This window comes from Hyaena hyaena, unplaced genomic scaffold (genome assembly GCF_003009895.1).
Source record: "Hyaena hyaena isolate Hyena2069 unplaced genomic scaffold, ASM300989v1 scaffold_341, whole genome shotgun sequence".
In the NCBI taxonomy this organism is placed as follows: Eukaryota; Metazoa; Chordata; class Mammalia; order Carnivora; family Hyaenidae; genus Hyaena; species Hyaena hyaena.
The window spans coordinates 623,632-650,732 of record NW_024080973.1 but is presented as its reverse complement, the minus strand read 5'-3'; the positions used below and the strand labels follow the sequence as shown (position 1 = coordinate 650,732).

General features: G+C 40.6%; 1 protein-coding gene across 4 annotated transcripts in view; it reads left to right on the top strand.

Moving 5' to 3' along the window:
* Positions 1–27,101, top strand: part of TJP2 (tight junction protein 2) — a 125,423-nt gene that overhangs the window by 75,979 nt on the left and 22,343 nt on the right. For all 4 annotated transcript variants that reach the window (XM_039249533.1, XM_039249530.1, XM_039249532.1 and 1 more), the window contains 10 exons: positions 9,572–9,625; positions 11,217–11,341; positions 12,710–12,812; positions 15,008–15,623; positions 19,313–19,416; positions 20,029–20,182; positions 21,671–21,779; positions 21,884–22,017; positions 24,163–24,229; positions 25,023–25,173. In XM_039249533.1, coding sequence (XP_039105464.1) covers positions 9,581–9,625; positions 11,217–11,341; positions 12,710–12,812; positions 15,008–15,623; positions 19,313–19,416; positions 20,029–20,182; positions 21,671–21,779; positions 21,884–22,017; positions 24,163–24,229; positions 25,023–25,173 — 1,608 coding nt within the window. In that variant the 5' untranslated portion in view covers positions 9,572–9,580. The remainder of the gene's footprint in view (positions 1–9,571; positions 9,626–11,216; positions 11,342–12,709; positions 12,813–15,007; positions 15,624–19,312; positions 19,417–20,028; positions 20,183–21,670; positions 21,780–21,883; positions 22,018–24,162; positions 24,230–25,022; positions 25,174–27,101) is intronic.

Here is a 27,101-nt window from a genome sequence, read left to right as displayed (position 1 = left end):
TTGCTGATTCTCTTGTTCCCTTGCATGGGACAGAGGAGGGAAAGAAAGCCCTTCAAGTGGTATAAATCCAGATTGATATTTTTCCTCACAAGTGGTGCTTTTCAAAGCGTTCCGGCGTCCCTGCTGTATGGATGTGTCACTGTGCTAGATGACAACAGGATTTGCTGGGAATGTGGGCCACTATTGTATCCGCCTTACGTAACCACGTGGAGTAGTGGCAATGGGTGAGCGCCTGGGGTGTAGGCAGTGGCCTGGATGACTAATCTCCAGAGGCCATGAAGACTGCTCAGGTCCTCCAGAGGATGTGGATCCAGGCTGTTAAAAAGTTTGGGAGATTGAAAGGCCACGTGAGTCCCTTTGCAAGTTCTCCCTCTTTTCTTTCCCAGCCTTTCTTTGTGGGAAGTGGTTGGGGAGCAAAAGCTTTCTCACAGTGACTCCTTTCTCTTCAGATTTATTTGCACTTCTGGCAGCTTTCAGTAATAAATTGTGACATGCAGCCTGTAAACAATGGTGGGTTTTAAAAATACTTGCCTTATTTTTAGCAGACATATGAAACTGATAGCCTCTTATGGGATTTATGAATCAAATACCGCTGTTTTCCAGGTTTTGGGAGTCTGCAAGCATGTTGCTGCTTCCTGGGAATGACTTAATATACTGCCTCGTTGAAGTTGTTTGTGTTTGGGAATTTGTTTGAGGGTGAAACTTTTTGCTTCCTTACTCTGCAGAAATCTTTAGGAAATCTAGGTTCTTAAATTATAGAAAAGTTTTTCGCATGTTCTTTTCTTCCTCTTAGAGTTTTGAATGGCAAGTACTACTGTAGCATGTATGAATGTTTACTTCTGTGGCTTGGGGTTTTTATCATACAGCTCTCATAATTATGGGCTGAGTTTGAATAATTTGGGGTGTTGACTTGAGGTAGATAGGAGACGTGGGAGCCCTGCACCCCACTGTTTACCCAGAGCTTGCTGATCTCTCCCTCACCTTCCTTCCATACCCTCTCAAATTATTGCCACCACCCTGTCTTTCCCTCCTCCAGTATAAATGGTCACGTTTTCTTCTCTTTTCTTCTGCAAAGTCTGGGCTTAAAAAATGTTTGGTATAAGGTCCCTGTCCAGGAATCGGGTACACCTTGATGTTCACTCATGCATCTCCCCCTATTTTTTATTTTATTATTTTTTTAATGTTTATTTTTGAGGGAGATCGACATGAGCAGGGGAGGGGAGAGATAGAGGGAGACAGTAGCAGGCTCTGTGTGGACAACAGACAGCCTGATGTGGGGCTTTAACTCCTAAACTGTGAGATCATGACCTAAGCTGACGTCAGACACTTAACCGACTAAGCCACCCAGGGGGTGTTCCTGCCCCCGTTTTTGAACTTATGAAATTTTTGGTGCACATGCAGGAATTACACATCTAAATCATAAAGCCTGTTAATAGAACAAATACCCAGGAGCCCATCATGCACACCCATGGAGTCTCATGGAGATGGACACAAAGTCCTTTCTCGCTCTGCCACATCCCTGACTCACTTCATCCTGTAGTTTGTGGTTTTCATTCCTTTGCTTTTTTTTTCTTTATAGTTTTACCACACACATACACATATGCATCCCTAAACAAGGCATCCCTAAGGAAAAAATTAGTTTTGCTTGCTCTTTATTGTGGCAGAAAACCACAGAACATGAAACTTAGCATTTTAATTATTCTTAAGTGCACAGTACAGTAATAATGAATATATTCACATTGTTGTGAAACACTGCTTTTTGAATTATATCAAAGTGATATCAGGCTCTGCACATTCTTCTAGGATGAGTTTCACTTACTGTTTTACCTGAGTTGCATCGGTGTTGTGGTATGTGTGGCTCTAGTTTGTTTTCATTACTGTAGAATATCGTATTTTACTAATATATTATGATTTATTTGTCCATTCTGCTCTTGATATTAATTTGGGTTGTTTCTAGGTATTGGCTGTTGAGAATGTTGTTATGAATACCCTTTGTGTGTATCCTTGTCACATGTATTCATACATTTCTCTCGGGCCTCTGCCCAGGAGAGAAATCACTGCATCATCAAATGTGTGTCTCTTTGGCTCTGATACATGTATGTAAGGCTCCTCAAAGCTAAGCAACAGCCCGCTGAATATTGATAGCAATTCTCAAATCTGTGCACAGCCCAGCATAGGTTGTGTGGGGCCCAAGCCCAGTGGCCCAGTTTGAAAAACATGAGCTGAAGCCCTCAACTAAGCTGCTGTACTTTGGCAGCCTGTCCCCTAGGAGATGTACCCGGAGATGATATTCTGAGGAATGTGTGACTGGGCGGGGTGGTCTTTGTTTCCCAAAAGGTATTCATATAGATGAGGCAGGAAGACACTCAGGGATTTTCTTTTTGGCCACATCTGTAGTTGGTAAACACTCCATGGGCTTTGGTGGTTTTTATTCACCAGTGTATCCCAAGTGCCACAAATCACATGCTTGGCCCATACTGGGTACTTAATTTGAGTGAATGAATAAATGAGAGAGTGAATTGAGAGAGTGAATGAATGAAGGTTTTTCTCTGAGACCTTCGTATAAAGTCCTAGTTCTGTGGGCTAAATACACAGTTATGGTATACTTTAATAGCTTTCAAAAGAGCTATTAAAATGTATTTTTACTTCAGTTTCATCATCTTTAAAAAATAAGATTTTAAATTCATCACTTAGTGTAACAGAACATATATTCTTTTAAGTACTGTGTTTAAATAGTTAATAGTTTATGTCACAACGTAGGTAAAGAAGCCACTTATCTGATCAGTTCATACAAGGTGGTGAGATCTTTGGGCACCTGGCAAGGTCTGACTGATTAAAAATTTAATTCAGTCCTGGGGTGCCTGGGTGTCTCAGTTGGTTAAGCATTCGATTTCAGCTCAGGTCATGATCTCATGGTCTGTGGATTTGAGCCCCATGTTGGCTCTGTGCTAAAAGCTCAGAACCTGGAGCCTGCTTCGGATTCTGTGTCTCCATCTCTTTTTGCCCCTCCCCTACTTGCATTCTGTTTCTTTCTCTCAAATATAAATAAACATTAAATTTTTTTAAACTTAATTTTTAAAAACTTTAATTCTCTTTCTGATAAATCTAATTTAAATTAGCCCTGTGGGCAGCACAGGAATACTTAGATAGTATAATCTCATTATGGAATAGTGAATTTCAAAAGCCAGGTTCATTCTATCTTGGGTAATACTTTAAAAATAAAGTTTTGTGGCAAATCACTTATTTGGCTAAATGATAAAAAATGTTAAATCCAAAACTTTTATTTTTTATTTTATTAAAAAAAATTTTTTTTAACATTTATTTTTGAGAGAAAGAGCCATAGCATGAGAAGGAGATATGCAGAAAGAGAGAGAGACACAGAATCAGAAGCAGGTTTCAGGCTCTGAGCTGTCAGCACAGAGCCCAACACAGGGCTCGAATCCAGGAGTGGATAAGATCATGACCTGAGCTGAAGTCAGCTGCTTAACTGACTGAGCCAGCCCAGGCACCCCTAAATCCAAAACTTTTAAAAGAGAATTTGCTATTTTTAAAATAAAAATGTATTCTAAAAGTAAGGTGCTCATATAAAAATTCTCTGCCATACAGAGAAAATTCTCCTGCATACAGGAGCTGCCCCACAGCTCCTGGGGAAATTTTATTTTTTGGTATTTATTCTTCCCATCTCTTCCATGTATGGTTATATAAATATATATATTTATGACAAGAATGGAACAGTGATGTTTTCTATATTGATTTCCCCCATAGACATTTGAGTATGATCTATATATGTAACCAATATCCTGTTGTTGGACATTTTATTAATTTCCTATTAAAAATTATACTCATCTATAAATAAATTCATATGTTTACCTTAGTGCACTTGTGCAGCTATTTCTCTAAAGTAAATTGCTAGAAGTGGAACTGAATGATCAAGAGGTATTCAGATTTTACATTTTGATACTTATTATTATTTGCCCCCTGAAAATTTATACCAATTTATATTCCCATCCTTCCCACAAAGAGTGGACAGACCTGAAAATATAAAGCCAATTAGTTCTTTCTCTCTTTAATTCAAAATGTAGTAATCATGATAAAGAAACTTTTTAAAAATTGATGGAAGTTAAATAATTATTTTGAATGCCTATGCATTTCATTGTGTTGATTCATTTAACCCAAATATCACTCCATTTTTGGACATTTGTGCTCTCTCCCACCCCATAGCAATGCCCAGTCCTAGGAGTGATTGTCCTGGTTAGTTCTTTCCTGATGATTTTTAGGATGAGTATTTTGGAGAAGGTGCTGTGTGATGTTTATTTCTGTCTTTCAATTTAAATTTTAGTTAACATACAGTGTGATATTGGTTTCAGAAGTAGAATTCAGTGGTTCGTCACTTACATTCAACACCTAGTACTCATCACAAGTGCCCTCCTTAGTACCCATCATCTAGTCCCTCTCCCACCCACCGCCCTCTATCAACCCATAGGTGCTCAGTATCTATTGTTAAGAGTCTCTTGTGGTTTGTTTTTTCTCTTCTTTCCACCCTCTTCCCATATGTTCATCTGTTTTGCTTCTTAAATTCCACATCTGAGTGAAATATGGTATTTGTCTTTCTCTGATTGACTTATTTTGCTTATTAGCAAAATACATTCTAGCTCCATCCACATCCTTGAAAGTGGCAAGATTTCATTCTTTTTGAAGGCTGAGTAATTTTCCATTTTATATGTCTATATCTAATACATACCTATATATAGAAAAGAGATATATTGCATCTTCTTTATCCATTCATCAGCTGATGGACATTTTGGGCTCTCTCCATAGTTTGACTATTGTTGATAATGCCTGCTATAAACTTTGGGGTGCATGTACTACTTCACATCTGTATTTTTATATCCTTTGGGTAAATACCTAATAGTGCAACTGCGATTGTAGGGTAGTTCTATTTTTAGCTTCTTGAGGAACCACCATACTCTTCTCCAGAGTGGCCACACCAGTTTGCATTCCTACCAACAGTGATGTTTTTCTTAACGTAGGGATATAGCTATATTGAAAGAGGAATTGGCATCTGTATTTATTTTACCACAACTTCCAGATTAATTCACCCTGTTGAAATTTGCCAGCTTTATGGTAGAGTCAAGTGTAAGAAGATGAACATGAGGAACATGCATGCTAGTAAAGGTCATTTCTACTTGGCAGGTGATTGGTTAAGGCCACATTGAAACCTGAAGGTGCCAGGGAGTTAGTAGGTGTTCTGTGGAAATGGAAAGAGAGGATCAAGATCAATTCTAATCCACCAGGTTTCTGCTTACTATTTCTTTTTAAGAAATCTTTTTTTTTTAAATAGAAAACGTTAATAAAATCTTGGAAAACTTGTGTTGTACTGGCACATGTTGTAAAATGCTGTTTTAAACACAGACTGCAACATTCCAGAGAGGAATGGTGGTGAAAAAGCACACCTAGCACATGAGACCTTACAGGCACTTGAGTTCCCAGCATGACCACCTCAAGGGTGTTGTTGAAGAAGCAGAGAGCCACTGACTGTAATAGAAAATTTCCATTAAGAAAACCTGTAAGTAGTAAAAATCAGTACTTTAATCACGTTAACAAGCGATGGATGGACAGTGTATCCACTTCTTGGTTTATTGAAAAGAAAACCTTTTTGAGTGCCTACTCTGTGCACCAACCACTGTTTTAGGAGATAAGGGATGAAGTGGAGTGAGTGAGATATAAACATTTTACTGAAAATCTACTTCCATTTTCTTTCAGTTGAAAAACAGTGGTCGGGGTGCCTGGGTGGCTCCTTCGGTTAAGTTTCTGACTTCGGTTCAGGTCATGATCTCTTTGCTCATGAGTTCAAGTCCCATGTTGGGCTCTATGCTGACAACTTCGAGCCTGCTTTGGCTTCTGTCTCTGTCTTTCTGTCCCTCCCCCACTCATAATCCGTGTCTCTCTCTCTCAAAAATAAGTAAAATATTTTAATTAAAAAACATTGGTCATGGTGAACAAACTTAAATAATTGGAGCAATTAACATAATTTAGATACTGATCTTTTTGAATGTATACCTGTTTCACTGAGTTGATGTGGCTTCATTTAACCTAAACATAACCCCATTTTGGATGCTGATTCTCATCCTTCCCCTGGCCCAACACCATAGCACCTGGTCACACGTGTGCTGTTAGCATGAGTCCTAGTTCTTGCCTGTTCCAGGGACCATTTGTATTTTCTTTTTAACCCTAGAGGTGATTTTTTTAATTCTAGTTTTTAATCTAATAATTCTGATCTCTTGGAGCCAGATGGTATTAGCCATGGGAATGACCTTTTAAAAGTGAGTACATAGCAGGAGGGTGAGCTAAAGGATTAGGACTTCCTCTCAATTTGAGCAATCAGTTATTGCTACTCAAGAGTAGGCTGGTTTACCTTCCATACAAACAAAATTGCCTTTTCCCAAGCCCCTCTGCCATGATGATCTGCTCCAATAGATCAGTTGATAGACTTGCCTTTAATGTTAAGCTGTGTTCTTCTCCCCAGTGAAGAGACTTTGTTAACTGTGAAAAAAGGAAGCACATCATCTGGACATTTTTCAGTTCTTTTCTCTCTCAACAAGAGAGTACCAGTGCAGGGACGATAAATTTGACTTGAAAACATTTTAATGTAAAGCAACTAGATAGTTTTTCTTAAAATTATTTTAATTTGCATATAGATACAGTAAGGCCTTTTATGTATGTGTTTCTTTGTGTCATTAGGTTTTAGATATTCTCTTATTGAAAGATATATAGCTAGATGGATCTTCTTGGTTTAAAAAAAATTTTTTTTAACTTTGAGAGAGAGGCAAACGGGAGGTAAACAGGTAAAAGGGTGGGGCGGAGAGAGGGAGGGAGGGAGGGGGAGAGAGAGAATCCCAAGCAGGCTGTCAGCTTGGAGCCTGATACCGGGCTTCAACTTATGAACTGTGAGATCACAACCGAGCCAATACCAAGAGTCGGATGCTTAACTGACTGAGTCACCCAGGCACCCCTGGACCTTGTTTGCCTATATTTATTGTGATTACTCTTCTATATTCTTTCTGTATTCTAGTTTGCATTTTACATTTGTGTTTTTTCTAAATTTCACATTTTGTCTCCTTTGCCTTGTTTTGGATTGACTTTTTTTTTTTGGTTTATTTTTACTTCTACTGTGTTGGAAGTTATGTACTGTAGGTATTCCTGTCGTGGTTACCCCCAAAAATTTAACATGTAGATAAAACTCAGTGAAGTTCAGATATAATCAGCAGTTTAGCTCTGCTCCCGAATAAAACATTTAGAGTAATCTGATTATGTTAAAGTCTTCTGGATTTATATATGATGTTGCCTGTGCTTTGGTTCTGTTTTATTTAAGTCTAACAAATTATACATTATTATAGTTGCATATGTGCTCAGGCTTACTCATGTTCCTTTTGTCTTGGGTCTTCCTTTTGCGATTATTTTCCTTCTTAAATATCCTTTCAAAATTGTTTTATTGCTGGTTAGGTTAATAATTTCTCCCAGTTCTTATTTTTTTTTTTTTAAATATCTTTTCTGCCATCAAAATCAACATGTATCGTGTTAAAAATATTCTCTTAACTTCAGGTTTCCATCATTGCTGTTTAGAAGTCAGCTGTTATTCTGATTGTTCTTTTGTAGGTAATCTCTCAGGTCTAGACTCTTCTCAAGTCTTGATATATTTTTTTCTGCCTTGAAATTACCATGTATTTAAAAGTGTTTTTTTCCCATCTCTCCCCAAAGCCCCCATTTACTCTGCTTTTGATCTATTGGGCTTCCTGAACCTGAAAAATCTTCAATTCTAGAAGAGCCATTATCTCTTTGAGTACCCTCTCAGCATCTTGTTCAGGAAATCTAACTAGATATATTGTAAATAAGACTTCCTTGGTCTTAAGTCTCACTTCTTAAATGCTTTTTGCTGTGTTCTTGATAATTTCTTCACAACTGTCTTCCAATTAATTACTCTTTTCAGTTGTGTACAGTATGTGGTTCACTCCATTGTTTATCTCATCTCAATTACTATTTTTATTTCTAAAATTATTGGTTGCTTTTTTTCAGATTTGCTTGGTCATTTTTGATGTTCCCTTTTTCTTTCATTATATTTCCAATTTCCCCTTTTACTTTCTTATGATAAACATACATATTATACCTACTTCTTTGAGTCTGTGACTGATAGTTCCATTATTTATAGTCTTTGGTCCTGCAGTTTTCTCTTTTAACTATCATTCATGGTGACTTGCTTTGTGTGTGTGCATTCAAATTGTGAACTCCTGTTCCTCCGATACTCACCTGGGGGATTCTCTGAAATTTGTGTTTGGTATGTTCCTTGGAGGGAATCTGCATTTGTCTGTGTACACCAGGGTGGTGCTACCTTGCCTAACCACTTTGAACATGTTTTGAGGAAAGGTAGTACTGTCTGTAATAAGAATTTTAGTCTGAAACCTGTGTGAGTACAGGTCTGTTGAGAGAAACTCTCCAGGGAGATATTTTTAGTTATTTCCACTCTACTCTAGCCAAGGATGAGCAAGGAACATGCCCCTGCCATCGTCCTCTGCCCAATGGTGTTTTTCCCCTACCACATCCATTCCTATCTAATCTCTCCTGTTTGGATCCTACAGTTTCTCTCTCTGCCCAGCCTCCTGTTTGAATACCTGCTTCAATACTGGTTTATCTCTCTGGCTTTGAGGTTTCTTGGTATTTCTAGCCTTTAAGGATTTCTCCTCAAAGGCAGCCTGCACTTAATAGATTTATTATTAGTATTTTAAAACTGATAACCACTATTTTCAGGCTTTTCTGGAGATTTATTTTGGAATATTGTCAGAAATGAAGCCCCATCTATTTATGCAGGCATTTTCATCTTTCACACTCAGCAGTACTCATGGAGAAAAGGCACTCTCTGACAAGGTCAGGGGTTCCTTTACACATAAAAAATGCATAAAATTTGCCTAAGAGGTCATCTTTGACAGGAGGAGCAGGGAGTGACTTAAAAAAAAAAGGGAATTAAAAAAATACCTGTTTAAAACTCTAGATTTCTTTTTAAGGGATTTTGTAATGACGGTTTTGGAGTGGTGATAATAAAACTAATTCATCTCATTTTTTTTAGGGTATATCTCTTACTATGTATTTCACTACTTTTCATTTGTTAAGACTGCCATTTGACTGAAGGAGTGTTTGAAAATAGGTAACATAATGTTCCTAAAAAAATATCAACACTTTGGGGCGCCTGGGTGGCTTAGTCGGTTAAGTGTCCGACTTTCGCTTAGGTCATGATCTCGCGATTTGTGGGTTCGGGCCCTGGATCGGGCTCTGTGCTGACTGCCAGCTCAGAGCCTGGAGCCTGTTTCAGAGTCTGTGACTCCCTCTCTCTCTGACCCTCCCCTGCTCACGCTGTCTCTCTCTCTAGAAATAAATAAAACATTAAAAAAAATATATCAACACTTTTTGGTGTGTAGAATGTGTAAGCGGACTTCATATTAAGACATTTTGACTTACAGCTTTATTTCTAGCATGGAAATGTTTCTGGTTTAAACAAATTGGTTTTGCTGTTTTAAAACAGGCCCCAGGCATGGAAGAACTGATATGGGAACAGTACACTGTGACCCTACAAAAGGTGAGTGCTGCACAGTTTATATTTGCTACAGTCCTGTTCTTGAGTTTACAGGTCATGGATCTTCTCATTTTTGGCCAAACACAGTTTTTCCGCCTTAAGGTGGATAATGCATTACAGCTGGCAGTAATTACTACATTATCAAAGATTTGCATGCTATTGTATTTTTTGGTTAAGGCGTGTATAATAGCAAAGAGTATTCACCTATCTCACAGAATAGGTTATGCAGAAAGAGAAAGGGAGGGGAGAAGTGGAAATAGCCTGTACTATTTAAGGATGTCAAGATAGCTTCTACAACTTCTATAATTTTTACTATGACATATTAAGTCCAAACTCAATTTTGAAACATTGGGTTAGCATTCAGAAGACATGGGTTGTGTTTCTTATCCCAGTCATGACTAAAGGAGTTTTTTGTTGTTGTTTTTTTTAAGTTTGTTTACTTTGAGACTGAGACAGCGTGTGTGGGAGAAGGGTGGCGGGGGGGGGGGGGGGGGGGGGGGGGGGGGGGGGGGGGGGGAGAGAATCCCAAGCAAGCTCCATGCTGCCAGTACAGAGCCCAATGTAGAGCTTGAACCCACAAAGCTATGAGACCATGACCTGAGCTGAAACCGAGAAACATTTTAAGTCTGGGCCCCAAAGTGGCAAAGATGAGAGACATTTTAAGTCTAGTGTAGAGGACAGAGCTACCTCTGCATAAACCAGTTACCAAGTGATGGTGCTGCCCAATCCAAAGCCATGTAATTAAGGGACAATCGCCTAGCCTGTTTTGTGTTGGTAATTGTCATCAGTTAGCATAGTGGGTTCTATGCAGGAAATTTTCCATGGGTGGGGGAAGACTTTCTTGTATTCTTGGAATACATTTTTATATATTATGACCCTGATTTACCATTACAGTCACATACCCATATCATCTTGATGAAACTTTGGGAGCTGAGCTTTTTTAAACACTGAATTAGGGTTATGTATTATCTGGGTTCACTGTTCTACATTTCTAGACTAAGTGTGAATGTAATTAGTCTGTATTTTCTGTCTTATATGTACATAGGATGGAGTTTAATGCTTTGCCCTCTCATAAGATCTTAAAACTAAGTTTCTCTTCAAATTTTATCTTTAAAATCCATTTACTTCTATTTTTCATTCTATTAAAATGAAACCACCAGTTCACCTACTTGGAAGTTAAAGCATACTTTAAAAATGGGATTTTCAACACAGATTCAGTTGTGACTGAAGCTGTCTCAGGTCAGGCCAGGATATGAGAACAGGTATGATGGCTGATTTGAATAGCATATCCCTGTTTGTACAGAAGATGTTATTTCCTATGCCAGCCCCTAGTGATAACTCCAGTCTGTTATCAATCTTTTCCAGCTTTCACAAGACTGTTTCTTTTAGACAAGGATTTCCCTTTATAAACTTGTCAGCTAACCATGATGGTGCCTTATTTTGTTTCTCATTTGTTTCTGTAAGCCCTCTGCTCCTGAGCTGTCTCTGGTTATTGGTTTGACCTTTATTTTACTGAATGCTTATAATAAATCCTAAAAGCCACTTACGGAAGGATTTTTATTATATGAATTCTTCTCTTAACTCCAATGAACAGGATTCCAAAAGAGGATTTGGAATTGCAGTGTCCGGAGGCCGAGACAACCCCCACTTTGAAAATGGAGAAACATCAATTGTCATTTCTGACGTGCTCCCGGGGGGCCCCGCTGATGGGCTGCTTCAGTGAGTGTCCTTGCACCCCACCCCCGTTGGTCCTAGACAGGGTATGCACTTAAAAAAAAAAACCAAACACACACACACACACACACACACACACACGCAAGAATTGAGACCATAACACATTATGCTTTAACAATCCCCAAACCTTTAAAGGGAGGAGAGCAGTCATTTCCACAGGAAAATAGTAATAACTATCACAACTATCATTCCTGGGCTTAGGAATCATTTCTGAATATGGAGCACAAAATCAGCATGCTTTCCTCCCGGCTCCCAGCACCCAACCCACACTTTATATTATTTTACCTTCTATTCATTAAGGATTTAATGAAGATACTTTGGATTAATGATGATCTGATTAGTGTTGTTTTTTTGTTTTGTTTTGTTTTTTGAGAGAGCACACACAGCAGGAGGGGAGTGGAGAGAGGGAGACAGAGTGAGAGAGAGAGAGAGACAGAGAGAGAGAGAGAGAGAGACAGAGAGAGAGAGAGGATATTATGCAGGCTCCATGCTTAGCATGGAGCTCAATATGGGGCTTGAACTCACGACTTTGAGATTGAGGCCTGAGCTGAAATCGAGTTGGCCACTTAACTGACTGAGCCACCCAGGTGCCCCAATGATGATCTGATTATAAGAAGGAAATGGAAATTGGGAAAACTTAACTATTTGAAAACACAGGTTTTTCAAGTGCCAGCCTTCTGTTCTGAAGAGATCATGCCATTTTAAAAGAAACATATCTGTGTTCCTCAGGAGAATTTCTTAGGTCAGAATCTAAAATTGATTATATGACTGCCTTGGCCAGAGATCTCAAAAGTTTAGGATTTCTTGGCATATCAAGTCTGTATATTCATATCTAAGTTAGTAGTCTTTCATACAGAGAGCAGTGCAGAATTTAAAAAAGTAGTTTTGGGGATGAGAGAAGAAGGTTCTAATGACCTCAGTATTTCCTTTATAATCTGAGGCAAACTCCTGATCCCTCTACCCATAAAAACACAGATGGATGTAAACCTGCTTTGGGGGCTGTGTGTAGACTTCCTGAAGCCCACTATGTATCTCAGGTAGGGAGGGCCTAATGCAGAAGTTCCTTTTGTGCTTAGACCTTGCCACTGCCCAGTGCCTCCTGGAGGAACCCTTTGGTATTGGTCCCCCGCTGGTTTCCCATAGACCATGTCATAACTGGGTTTAGCGGCTTGTGGGTTCCTTCCTGGGAAGGGTTCAGACTGAGTTGACTGATTCAGCCTCAGGATTCATCAGACACTCAGCCTTATAGTAAGCATTTTGGGTCAATTTATTGCTTTTATGTGTTCCTAAATAAATGATTTACAGTGAATAGATAGGAGTTTTTCACACCTTGTTTTTATTTTTTGTTTGCAGAGAAAATGACAGGGTGGTCATGGTTAACGGCACCTCCATGGAGGATGTGCTCCATTCATTTGCTGTCCAGCAGCTGAGAAAGAGTGGGAAGATTGCCGCCATTGTAAGCTCTGGGTTTGCTTTCAGCTGGTCTCAGTAGTATCTTGTTAGTATGCTCGGGAGAAAATTACCACTTGCTTTTAAACACTTGACAGAATTTAGGGGTTGCTACTTCTTGTTGCCCCTGCTTTGGGGTGACGTTATGGGTGATGTAAACCTGTACCTAATCTCTCCCCTGCCTTTTCCTCATGCTGCTAATTTCCAATGTTCTCGTATCTGAGTGAGTTTGCCTTAGGAACTAGGCTAGACAGTCCTAAGAGAATTACTAGATTGAGAACACTGGTAAAACAGTATTTTGGAGGGGCGCCTGGGTGGCTTAGTCGGTTAAGCGTCCAACTTTCGCTAAGGTCATGATCTCGCGGTTCGTGGGTTCGAGCCCCACGTCGGACTCTGTGCTGACTGCCAGCTCAGAGCCTGGAGCCTGTTTCAGAGTCTGTGACTCCCTTTCTCTCTGACCCACCCCTGCTCACGCTGTCTCTCTCTCTTCTAGAAATAAATAAAACATTAAAAAAAACCAAACAGTATTTTGGAAAATAAATTTCTGCTCAAAAACTCACTTGTAAAGGCCCCAACAAAATCTGTTATATCTTAATAAACTAGAGTTTCTTAGGAGATAGTGGTAGTATTGTAGCATTCATTCACTTGTTCACTCATTCATCAGCAAACACTGCTTGAGAAGCAGCTATAAGCGAGATGCCACTTGAGTCTGGAGCAGGCCTGTGCTTCAGGGAGTGCCTGCTCGAGCCGAGCAAGTGGACACATGAAGCCAGAATTGATATATAGTGTTTAAAGGCAGTGCAAGGGAGATGTACTGGGTATGTGGTATTTAATTTTTTTTCAACTTTATATTATGAAGTTTTCAAATAAAAAGAAAAGTTCTAAGATTAGTATAATAAACAGTTCTTTATCTTCTACAGTGGTTTTTGTTTTTAATGTTTATTTTGAGAGAGTGCAACACGCATGTGAGCAGGGGAGAGGTGGGGAGAATCCCAGACGGGCTTCACCTGTCACAGAGCTGCTCTCAGCCCAGAGCCAGGAGAGGGGCTGGATCTCACAAACTGTGAGATTATAACCTGAGTTGAAATCAAGAGTCAGACACTTAACTGCTTAACCAACTGAGCCATCCAGGCACCCCTCTTCTACAGTGTTAATATTCTGCTGTCTTCACTTGATTTTTTTTTCTTTTTAAAATGTTTATTTATTTATTTTGAGAGAAAGGGAGCACACACATGTGAGTGGGGGAGGGGCAGAGAGAATCCCAAGCAGGCTCCAGGCTCAGCATGGAGCCTGATGTGGGGCTTGATCTCACGACCACGAGATCATGACCTGAGCCACCCGGGTGCCCCACTTAATTTTTCTCTTTCTTTTTTTAAAAAGTTTATTTATTTTGAGAAAGAGATGGAGTGCAAGTTGGGGAGGGGCAGAGAGAGAGGAGGACAGAGGACCTGAAGCAGGCTCTGTGCTGACACCAGACAGCCTGACCTGGGGCTCAAACTTCATGACCTGAGTTGAAGTCAGACACTTAACCGACTGAGCCACCCAGGTGTCCCTCCACTTGATTTTTTTAATGCATATAAACATTATTTTTAGTGAACCATTTGAAGGAAAGTTGCAGATATGACAGTGTCAAGCCTACTTACTTCAGCATGCATCTCCTAAATAAGGACATTCTTTTACAAAACTATAACACTGTTATTCTAAGGAAATTAATGACTTCAAAGTATCATCTAATATCCAGTCCATATCCCAAAATGTTTTCAGTAGATAGACTTTTCTTCCCCATCTAGGAGCCAATCAGAGCTCAGTCACTGCATTTTGTCCTTAATCTCTTCAGTGCCTTTTCATCTATAAGGTTCCTTCTTTCTCTCTGCTTTCCTACTGCCATTCCCGTCCCTCCCCCCACCTATTAATGACACTGACTTTTGGATGTATTAGGCAGTTGTATCCAGAATATCTCAATTTCTGGATTTTCATTTTCATAACCTAGTGATTTAAAGTCCCTTGATGCTGTTCAGAACACTGAGTAGCAGCAGATTTTGGAGGCACGGTGTTCAGAGTTAAACTCACGGTCTTAAACTCAAGGTTTAGTGAGTTGGCAGGGACAGTTTTACTGAAAGGAGAATCAGGGCTGGGATCTTAACCCTGCATTCTCTATAACTGAGCTTGTCCTGCATTCCCACTGTTTTGCTTGGGTGACAGGTGGTTAAGAGGCCCCGGAAGGTCCAGCTGGCCCCACCCCACGGCAGCCCATCCGTCGGTGAGGACGACCGCGCTTTTGACGTGATGGACGAGTTTGACAGCAGAAGTGCCCGCAGCGGGTACAGCGAGAGGAGCCGGCGCAGCAGCCACGGTGCGCGCAGCCGTAGCTGGGAGGACAGCCCAGAGAGGGGACGTCCCCATGAGCGGGCCCGGAGCCCGGAGCGCGAGCGCGGCCGCGGCCGCAGCCGCAGCCTGGAGCGGGGTTTGGACCACGATGACTATGCGCGGGCCCGGGAGCACAGCCGCGGCCGCAGCCTGGAGCGGGGCCTGGACCAGGACGACTATGGGCGCGCCCGAGAACGCAGCCGCGGCCGGAGCACCGACCGGGACTATGACCCGGCCTACGACCGGGCTTATGACCGAGGCTACAGCCCGGAGGAGTACGGGCGCAGGGCCCAGCCCAGTGCCCGTTACTCGGCATCCCAGAGCCGCAGCCGCGAGCACTTGCACTCCCGCAGCCCCAGCCCTAAACTGAGGGGGCGGCCGGACCACGCAGACCAGCCGGATTCGGACAGGCCCATCGCGGTTCTTCTGGTGAAAAGCAAAGCAAATGAAGGTAGGCACGTTTGGTGAAGAGAAGCACTGTTACGGCAGCTAACTCTAAAGCGGCACTTACTGTGTGCTGAGCACTGACCTAAATGCTTTGTGCCAACTGACTGGCTTCTTTCCTTATAACCACCTCACCTAGGAGTTACTTACATCTTCATGATATAGACAAGGAGACTGAGGCAAGGAAAAGTTCATTAACTTGCACAAAGCTGTGTCACCAGTGGCAGAGCCAGGCTGCAGAAATGTGGCTTTAAACTCCTAGGCCAAGGGGTTTTCAAAGTAGCAGAAGCACTACCTGGACACTTCTGTAAATGCAGAGTCTCAGGCCCCGGCTCAGTCCCACCGAATTCAAACACTGAGGACGGTCCCTGGAGTCTGCGTGTTAATACGCTCTCCTGTGGAGTCTGGTACAGCTTAAGTGGTGGAACCATGAGAGTGGATCAGACTCTAGCTGGTCTTGAGTGTCTGTTCCGTGCCAGGCCTGGGCTGAGTAAATCATTCCTCATCCTCCCCAGAGCCCTGTGTGGCAGCTAGACCTCACTCCTGTTGTACAGTGGGGAGCACCGTGGTGCACAGAGGTTTTGGTGTGCCCACAAATGGGGACAGTTCTGGCCCAGGCTGCCCGTCCCACACCGCATTCCTTGGAGCACTTGCACATGGTTCATCTCATCCAAAATTCACTGGAGCCCCACGTGGCAGAGAAGCCAGCAGTCCTTAGCTTCGGTGAGGATTTGAAACTTCAAGAAGGGAAGCGACTTGCCCCTATCTTGAAGCCAGTCAGTAAGTGGTGAGCCAGAACTCAAACTGCATTCCTGCAAGTAGATGGTCAGATACAAGTAGGTGGATGAACAAGGCTTTAGAGGTACTGCGGAGATGTTCCTTGCATCAAGTTCTTGGTTCTAACTTTTTAAATTACTTGTCGCATATCTTTCATCTCCGTTTGTTCTTTAATTCTCCTTCTAAGAGGAAGAATGATGAAGAGCATCCAAATAATACAAAGTGAACTTCTTGCCCTTTAGGTTGGGAACTGACATTTCAAATAGGCTGTCTGATGAGACTGTTTGTTTTGTTTTTACTTTTAGTGGAGCACAAAGTTGAGTCTAGAACTAGGTGCCCATCGAAGTACCTAAAGAATAACACAAGGATGTGATAACAGGCTGTGCAGAGTCCAGTCCCAGAAAACAGAGGAAAGAGTCGAGACTGCACTACCTCTAAGGAATGAGCATCTTAGGAAGTTTAAGGGTTCTGTAGACTCTTTACAACCATTGATAATGACATATTAATTCATCAACCTATAAAAATTCTAGAGTAAAAATCCTTCTGCTCCCAGACTAAAAGATGGACTGGAGGAATTTTGAGAAAGATGACTTGACATGAGACCTCCCTCAGAGAGGCCTGATGCACATTCTATAGGACTTGTACCCCAGCTTCCTGAGTTACCCAAGGCAGGACTTTTCATTTTCAGACTTTTCCTTCTGTTTCTCTTCCTCACCTCTTCCCCTTTCCTTCTCTTTCCCCTCCTTCTCTTCTTTCACGACAGAAAGAACATCTTGCAAACAATCATGGGTGCATTTTCGTATCAAAATACTTGAACAAACCTTCCATGGGACACTACTTATTCTGTGTGATCCATTCTGAGAGGTTCCGTTACGTTACATTTTAAAATGCTGTTCATAACTTACTAAATTGATTTCAAGACTCACTAATGAGTCTTGAAAAGTTCTTGTCTGTAAGAGACGCCTAGTCATGCCTGGTTTTAGTAATAGTATCAAGGATAGAAGGGGCTGTGTCCCTTTGCTGAGATAGCATTTTACTCCTCTTGGGCCATTTTGTTACTTAAATTTGGAATTCACTGGGTAAAAGAATTCCACTTTTTAAAAGATATTTTGCCATTTGTTAGGATTACAAAATAATTTGTCTATTACTGGCAAGAACTGCATAAAAATTAATTTTTAAAGAAACCTAACAGTAGGAAAGACCTATATTTGACTAAGAAAAATACCCATTTTTAATTGCCCACTCTTGCATTTCATGGCACCACATCTTTGCTGGTACATGTCGTAGAAGCTGGTCAACTTATTTTTTCTCCATTTAAGAGAAGCCCATAATAAACCAATAACAACATATTTGCAACTGTACAGTAAGTCTTCAGTTTTTAAGAGGATAGAAGAATTGTTGATATATGAGAAAGAAGTCATCACTCAAGCTGTCACAGCCTTCTGTGCTGGGCTGTGAGGCTGCTTAACTAGTAAGGAACTGTCATCTATGAAAGAATATACTGTCTTACCCTAATTCTTTCTTGACTATCAGCTCCCTAAAGGGGTGGGGGTGGACCTCAACATTTTCCACTACTGTGTTAAGATCTGATGCTAACTCACTTGTAAAGCACTTGAGAGAACAAACTGGTGATTGCCAGAGGGGAGGTGGGTGGGAGGGATGGGTGACACAGGTGAAGGAGATCGCTTCTCATTTTGGGCACTGAGTAATGTAAAAAATTATTGAATTATTATACTGTACACCTGAAACTAATAGAACACTGTATGTTAATTATACTTGAATAAAGAAACTTCTCTTTAAATCTACTTCAAAACTTTTTTAAATGGTAGGACGTTACTTTGTTTTGAAATTAGCAGATTTTGAGTCCAGAATAATAAAATTTGAATGTGCCTGTTTTTAAAGCCTGTTTGTGGTTCCTAAAACAGTCAAAATTTATCCTTTAATTAGGTATTTTTATAAGTTTAATAAAATCAGAAGAGTCTGAATAGCATTTAAAATACTTTTCACTATGCATATTTAGTAAATACAGTGTTTTTTCTTTTGAGAGCAATCCAAAGTTCACAACCCCCCTGAGTATAGTGGTTTTACTTAAATACTTTATCGCTTTGCCTGGTTTACTGACCTGTTTTCTTCACACACTGAAATTTTTTCAATGCCAAACACACACATGTAAGTTGTTACCATAAAGGGTATACTACTTGCCTTCCTGTAGGCAACTGCACTGTCAGCAGAACATCTTTTTTGAGATGTACTGAATTGGCTTTTTTGTCCCCATTTTGAAAAGTGTTAATTTTACAGCAAATACTCAGATATCCTTCACCTAGTTTTAATATTTGTTAACATTATGCCACATTTGTTTTCTTGCCCCTTCTTTTTTTCCCTTTCTTCCTTCTCTCTTCCTCTCCCACACTTCTTTTATCTCTCAGTGGTTTTTTTGGAACTACTTGAAACTAAGTTGCAAGGGTGACCCCCTTTGGCCCTGAATATTTCGACAGGTATCTCCTGAGGATAAGAATTTTCTCCTACATAACCGAAATGCCATTAATGGGTTCTTTAGAAAATTAACATTAATATCCCTTTTAATATATTATAGTGTGGTTCATTTTGAAGTTGCTCCAAAATAATGTAACCTCCCTCCAACACCCCCCCCCCTGCTACCTCTGTCCCATACTGGATCAAGAATCCACTGAAGGATCAGGCATAGCATTTGGTTTTTTAATGTCTCTTTTAATCTAGAACAGTCCCTTTGCCTCTTTTACTTTTTATGTCATTTTTTGATGAGTCCAGGCTAGTTGTCCTATAGAATGTCCCACATGCAAAATTAATTTTTCATAAATATTTAAAAATTTACTAAAAACCAGACTAAGTGTTCTGAACAAGTTGATGAAATATTTGTATGTTTATATGCATGTCTTCTAGAATATGGTCTCCGGCTTGGGAGTCAGATTTTCATAAAGGAAATGACCAGAACTGGTCTGGCAACTAAAGATGGCAACCTGCATGAAGGAGACATCATTCTCAAGGTAGAGAACAAGTGAATTCATGTTTGTCTTTCTAGTCCAAATCTTGTATCTGAGTGCTGATAGAGTGAAACTTTGTTGAAATGGGAGTCAATAATAAGACAAAAGCCGGGAAGGGCAGCGGGGTGAGATTTTTATCATAAAAAACAGACATGGAAATTTGTTAAGTCATGTTAGTTTTAAAAAAAAATTTCAATGAATACTTTCTTATTCCCTGTTTATTTAAAGTTTAATAAGCTCCTATTCCCTAAACTAAGGAAAGATGAGAGGGAGAGTTGGTAGTACATGAATGTTGAATGTTTAATAGTGTTTGTAAACCTCTCCAGTCAGGAAACATGTTCCAGTAGTAAACCAGCCATCGTCTTGAGCATGAAAGTTAAATAAATTAGCAGAGTAACTTAAGTATACCACAGCTCTCTCACACCTGTCTTTGGGATCCAGGCATGCAGGGTTATATTTAATGGATAATTCATTTTTATTCAGTCATCCTAAAACCCATATCTGTTTGAATAGCTGAGCAAAGAATTTACACTTTTAGAAGGGCAAAATGCAAACTTTCTATTTCACTGTGAACAGTTGTATTACATATAACATAACTGTTCTCCATAAATACAGATAAATGGAACTGTAACTGAAAACATGTCTTTAACGGATGCTCGAAAACTGATAGAAAAGTCAAGAGGAAAACTCCAGCTAGTGGTGTTGAGAGACAGCAAGCAAACACTCATCAACATCCCATCATTAAATGACAGCGACTCAGAAATAGAAGGTAAAGGGGGGAGCCTGCGAGCTTGGCTGGAAGCCAGGAAGGCTGTTGGTTTTCTATTCTCACTTTAGTATAGCCATCCAGCTGGAAGCTGAATTTCTAAGAAAAGCTCCTGTTTCAAGCTTTAATGCCAATAAGTGGTGGTTATTTTCTTACTAAAGTGTCTGCTGATACTAGTTTTCCAATATGAAATTCAGGTGCACTTGTGTGAACTCCCCAGCAGAATCTGTTTTAGGCCATTGAAAAAAAAAATTGTTCGTAAAAAAATATATGTATGAGTGGCTCAAAGAGCTAACCACATCCATTTGCAAACTGTTCAGTCTTGTACTTTCTTGCATATTTTTAAAAAGTGGATATTACTATTTCAAATAAAAGGAAGGTCATATGGAAGATAGCTAAAGAATCAATCAGAATGGCTGAATATTGTGGTATTCATCGATTAGCAATCTGTGTCACCTCTTCTGTCTTAGGAAGTAATATTTGTTTCTTGAATCTGGATTACACATGGGGTCACATTTTAACAGTGTAAAAATTACCAATAAAAATAAGTAGGTATGATACTGACTAACCATCTAGTAATGCCTTTGTGCAGAAGAACTTGGAAAATATTAAGTACTCAAGTTTGAAGAAAGACATATTGATATTTTTTAAGTTTATTCATTTTTGAGAAGGAGTGTGAGTGGGGAAGGGGCAGAGAGAAAAAGGGAGACACAGAATCTAAGGCAGGCTCTAGGCTCCCAAGCAGACTCCAGGCTCCCAGCCATCCAGCCATCAGCACAGAGCCTGACGCAGGGCTAGAACTCATGAACTGTGAGACCATGACCTGGGCCGATTGGATGCTTAACCAACTGAGCCACCCAGGCACCCTAGACATGTTGATTTTTTAAAAAATTACTTTAGAAAACCTTAAGGCATAGGTTAGCTTCCATTATATCAAAAGTCTAATCATTTGGTTACTGCTGTGAGTGCAGTGCAGGAATACAGAGCAGGAGAAACAATCCCAGTATGCTAAGAGCTTATAGTTTATTTCCTTGCTATTCTAAGTGTGATCCTTAGTCCACCAGCTGCATGAGCCTCCAGGAGCTTGCTCGAATCACAGAATTGCAGGCCTGATTCTGTCCTAGAACAGCTAGTCTAATAAGATCCCAGGTGATTCCTATGCACGTTAAAGTTTGAGAAGCACTGTTCTGTGTGGTTAAAAATGAGTGGACACTTATATGATCCAGTAATTGAATTTTGAGCCTCAGTAGCAGCTTTGATAGAGAGTGTAATGAAAGAGAAATATAATCTGAATTTGGCTTCCTCTTTATTAATTAATGTCTTTCCCTTCAAAGGCTCAGATTTTCTCCAAAGGAAGACTGCTAGACTAATAGCACATTTACTGCCTGCCTCTTTTCCATTTCTCATGTTGGCTTACCCAGGGAATAGTATCACTTCTGGTACAGGTCTTCAATATTTTAATAAGAAGTCTTTTCTTATTTTTGAAACCAGATATCTCAGAAATAGAGTCAAACCGATCATTTTCTCCAGAGGAGAGACGGCAGCAGTATTCCGATTATGATTATCATTCTTCAAATGAAAAGCTGAAGGAAAGGCCAAAGTAAGATGATGTATACTTTCCCTCACATGCGATACCATGAATGTACACACATACATTTTGCCGATGTGTTGTGTTATGAGACATTAACATGATGTGTGCTTAAGTTCAAGAGAGGACATGCAGAACAGATGGTCCAGAATGGGCGCCACACCCACTCCCTTTAAGTCCATGGGGGATACTGCAGCTGCTCCTGGCACAGAGAACAGCAAGGAACCCAAATACCAAGAGGAACCGCCAGGTGAGGCTCCTTGCAAACAGCTGTGTTCAGAAGTGTGTGCTTGGTACTTCCAGAGGGTGGCCAGAAGGAGAGAGAAATTATTAAACAATCATTCAGATCGGGGCTTCTGGGTGGCCTAGTCGGTTAAGCGTCCGACTTTGGCTCAGGTCATGATCTCATGGTTAGTGGGTTCGAGCCCTGCATAGGGCTCTGTGCTGACAGCTAGCTCAGAGCCTGGAGCCTGTTTCCGATTCTGTGTCTCCCTCTCTCTTTGACCCTCTGCTCACACTCTCTCTCTCTCTCTCTCTCTCTCAGAAATAAATTAAAAAAATTTAAAAAATTAAAAAAAAATCATTCAGATACATGGAAGAGACACTCCAGTCTCTCTCCTTTAATATTAAAAAAAACTTACAATATCAGCCCTTACCATATGCCAACAAATTGGTCACATTTTTTATATTTGACTATATTTATGGCCTTGTGTCTCCCATCCCTGATCCCAACCTGCATTTCTCTGCTCTTAACATTTCTGACACCAAGTGTGTGGGTTTCTTCTCCTACTCAATTACCAGTTCTCGAATTCTCCAGACATCAACTGACCATCTTATAATTCACTTCAGTCCAGGCACTGACTACCCAGAGTTAAGTGCAGACCCCCACAGGTTAAGCACTCAGTCCCACAAGACACTTTCAGTTTAGACACCACTGCAGTCCCCACGTGCCACCTATAATTCTGACCAAACCAGCTCTGAACAGAACTTCCTCCTCTGGTTTGATCATTTGCTAAACTGGCTCACAGAACCCAGGGAAGAGCTTTACTTCCTATTACCAGCTTTTATAAAGGATACAACAGAGGAACAGCCAAATGGACACAAGGTATAGGGGTAGGGGCGCAGAGCTGCCAGGTCCTCTCCAGGCGCACTACCCTTCCCAGTATCTCAGTGTGTTCACTGACCCTAAAGCACTCCAAACTTCGTAGCTTATGGATTTTATGCCTGATCCATTATTGACTCAGTCTCTCCCAGATGGTGGGGAGGTAGGCTGAAAGTTCTAAGCTTCTGGGGGAGGTAGGCTAAAAGTTCTAAGCTTCTAACCATGGCTTGCTGTGTCTGGTGACCAGCCCCCATCCTGAGGCTATCTAGGAGTTATCTCTTTAGAACAAAAGATGCTCTACCAGCCAGGATATTCCAAGGGAGTAGGAGTTCTTTGTCAGGAACTGAAGGCAAAGAGCAAACAGCAGAAGATACTCCTGGCACCCATATCACTCCAGAAATTACAGAGATTTTAGGAGCTCTGTATTAGGAACTGGAGGCACAGACCAAATATATATGCTTTATTTCCTTTTATTCGTGTATTTTTATTTTGAGAGAGACAGAGCATGAGCAGGGGAGGAGTGGAGAGAGAGGATCTCAAGCACTATCAGTGCAGAGCCTGACATGGGGCTCAAACTCACGAAATTGTGAGATCATGATCTGAGCCAAAATCAAGAGCTAGATACTCAATGGACCAAGCCACCCAGGCGCCCCCAATATATATATATATATATATATATTTCCAATCCCGTCACAGTCTCATTTGATTAGCTGAAGCCCTTGTCTCCCACCTCTGATCTCAACCCCATCCCCTAGCCCTGGCCCTAATGCCGTAAAATGACCGTGATTTTATATAATAAATAATTATTGAGGTAAGAGCAGATTTATGTGCTTTTTAAGCTATAAAAAATATTCTTTTGCAGGTGATTGTGCACCTGGCATTTTGGAAGTTTCTTTTCTTTTCAAATGTTTATTTTTGAGAGAGAGTGAGAGAGCGCTAATGGGGAAAGTCAGAGAGAAAGGGAGACAGGGAATCCAAAGCAGGCTCCAGGTTCCGAGCTGTCAGCACAGAGCCCATTGAGGGGCTCAAATTCACAAACCATGGTATCATGACCTGAGCTGAAGTAGGAGACTTAACTGACTGAGCCACCCAGGTGCCCCAAGTTTCATTTCTTACCTCACTTATTTTGAGAAACCATTGCTACCAGCTAATGCCTCAAAATTAAACTTATTTTTGTTGTTTGATGTGACGGCTTATATGTAGCATAGGGTACAGACTTAGATTTTTGTGATCTTTATAGAGATGAACTCACTCTTGTTATCTTGTTAATGACAGATGTTCTTTAATCCACAGCTTCTCAACCAAAAGCAGCCCCAAGAACTTTTCTCCGTCCTAGTCCTGAAGATGAAGCAATATATGGGTATCTTTCAGTCTCTCTTTCTTTTCCTTTCTCCTTCCACACACCTCAGTCTCTTTAACTGAAATACAGAAGGGTGTTTTTTAACTGCAGATGATGATTTTGCATATAATGAGACACCTTTAACCAACGTCTATTGTTAGTGTTTATGAGAAAGAGAAATAACTTGTAGAAAAGTAAAATGTGGAATTGGGTGAACTTTGGTGATGTTAACTTTGCTTGTCTACTTATCTAGCTGCTTTTCCAGAATGTGATTCTGAGGAGTTGGCCAGATTGGTAACTCTCCAGTAGGTGAAATGCTGCTTAACTACAGGGCCTTTGTAGGCCTGCAGTACCCTGATAATCCTAGAGTGTGGAGGGAGGGGAGAAATGACACATGCTCTGCTCTGGATAATGGCCCATGGTTCGGTGGTGGTTGAGAGGAGCAGCTCCTGGAGTAAGATCTGGCTTTGCTGGACCCAGGTTGTGTCTCCATTTGTCAAGAATCCTGCGGTGGCAGCAGGCTTTCCTTTCAAGGAATCCTAACCTGCGGGTCAGCCAGCCTAGCCCTGCCTTTTGTTTGCTTTCTGATCCTGAAGGAGTTTATATAAACACCTTAATTTCTACTTATTAACCAGTTAAGTGGCCTGTTGATGTTCATCTCACAGTTCCAGAAAAGATAAAATGATAAAAATGAGGTTTTTAATATGTAAATCTTTCTTTGGATAGAAGAAATTAAATTTTTCACTGCTAATGTTGTTCTCCTTTACAAAGAAAAATTTTCCATCTTTCTTTTCTAAAACTGAACCCACTGCAGTCCTAATACCAAAATGGTGAGGTTTAAGAAGGGAGACAGCGTGGGCCTCCGGTTGGCTGGTGGCAATGACATTGGGCTATTTGTGGCTGGTATTCAAGAGGGTACCTCGGCAGAGCAAGAAGGCCTTCAAGAAGGGGACCAGATTCTGAAGGTAGGAAAGCCCAGCCCTGTTTCCAGACATTACTGGGAAGGAACCTTTATATAAGGGAAGCGTCCAGCTCGTGAAAACAGACCAGTAGCAGGTTTGTTCATGCTAAGTATAAGGTCTGTTTCCTTCGAATGGGCCTTCTCTTCTCAGTCCTGGAACCCAGAACTCATGCTCCTGTCTGTGGGAATTTATAGTGTTTAAGATCCTTGCTAAGATTTTTATTAGTTCGCTTAACAAAAAATTGAGATTCTAACTTAAGGCCTAGGAGGAAGATCTCTCAGAAGATATTGCTAATGTTTGGTTTTTTATCGATTCCCTGCCTGGTTGTCACTCTTAAGGCCGAGTGCTGGACTTGAACAAAGTTGGGCGTTGGCTTAGATCGTCAGCCTTGAATCCAGTCCCAGCCTCTCATTAGTTCTATGACCCTGGTTTAACCCTGACACTCAGGTTTCAGTATCTGTTCAATGGGAATGAGAATACCTGCCTTGCAGGGGCTCTGGGAAGATTAGAATGGATAGCACTCACAAGGCCTTTAGCAGAGTTCCTGGCACAGAGCAGGAAGGTCAATGTCTGTTCTTCCCCCGCACTGGAAAATAACAAGTTGCTGCCATTCAGTATGTTGTTTACATCTAAAATTGACCAGGAATGGGAATTTCTGGTTAATCAAATATTGGTCCTTTCAAAGTTACTGTATATATGTTTGTATAATCTATTGGTTTTAAAAAACAATAAACAACTCCGCTTTGACATTTCACGAGATACATATAAATCTATTTTCCATCAACTTCTGAATAAATATCAAGAACATCAAATACCTTGTGAGTCTAAAAATACAGGAAACTGTCTTCATTGGAATTTCTGCTTCTGTAAACTTGCATTTCTTATGAGTTACTAGGGGGTCTGGTAAAAGTATCTAGGTTCAAAGGAGAGGGGAGAAAAAAAGGGGCAGAATTACCAAGGAAGCAGGCAACAGAGCACAAAAACAGGTGGTCCTCTTCCTTGGCTCTTGGCCTTATTGCAGTAGTTCAGATTTCATTTCTGGAGCAGATGAAGGGCAAAGCTTGATCATGAGCTTTGCTGAAGCTTTCCAGTGATACTCTAGACCCTCCTTGGCTCTGGTCAGGATCCTAGAAGACTAAGTGTACCTGAGTGAACCCTGTGGTACCACATGATCCTAGAAAATACTACTTACCAAGTGTTATCAGTAAGAATCCCATCAGAGTGCCAGCTCTTACCAATTTACTTTTGGGCTGATACCAAAGGAGAAAAAACATTATTTCTCAACTAATGTGGGGCCATAGGAAGTCAGGAATTTGGAAGCCTTTGCTCATGAAGGTTCAAGGATAAAATATTTTTGTGTCCTGGGGTAAAAAAGATTTTCTAAATTTCCATGAAAACAGTGAATTCACCTTCAGGCTTGACAAACTTCTCTGTAAGTTGTTAAAGACAGGAGAGTCACTTCCATGTGTGAAAGTCATGGTATGCAATGTTTATGATTAAGTATCTTATTTCCTGTTGTCACCCTAGTGAAAGACAAGGAAAAACCTTTTTTTTTTTTTTTTCCTTCAGTAATCCCACCTGAAGGTCAGACTATAGATGGTCCTCATTTTTGGGTGTGAATAAATTTTTTGTTAAAAAACTCTCAGTTCTACAAAAGGGTAAAAAAAAAAGACTGAGCTTGCCTACTGGGGCAGAGAAGCCGTAGCTGATACAGAATCCTTTTCAGGCTCACAGCAGACACAGCTAGTCCCTGTGGACTACTAAATAGATTAATGAAAGAGGATATTTCTTGGAGAGGACTGTACAACCTAACCTTCCGGTATCAAAGTGCTGTCCTGGCCTTTTTAACTGTAATTTGTTCCAACATTCCTTTTCACAGCCAAATTGAATATATGGGGAACTCTGTACATATACTAGTCACTTTTCTTCTG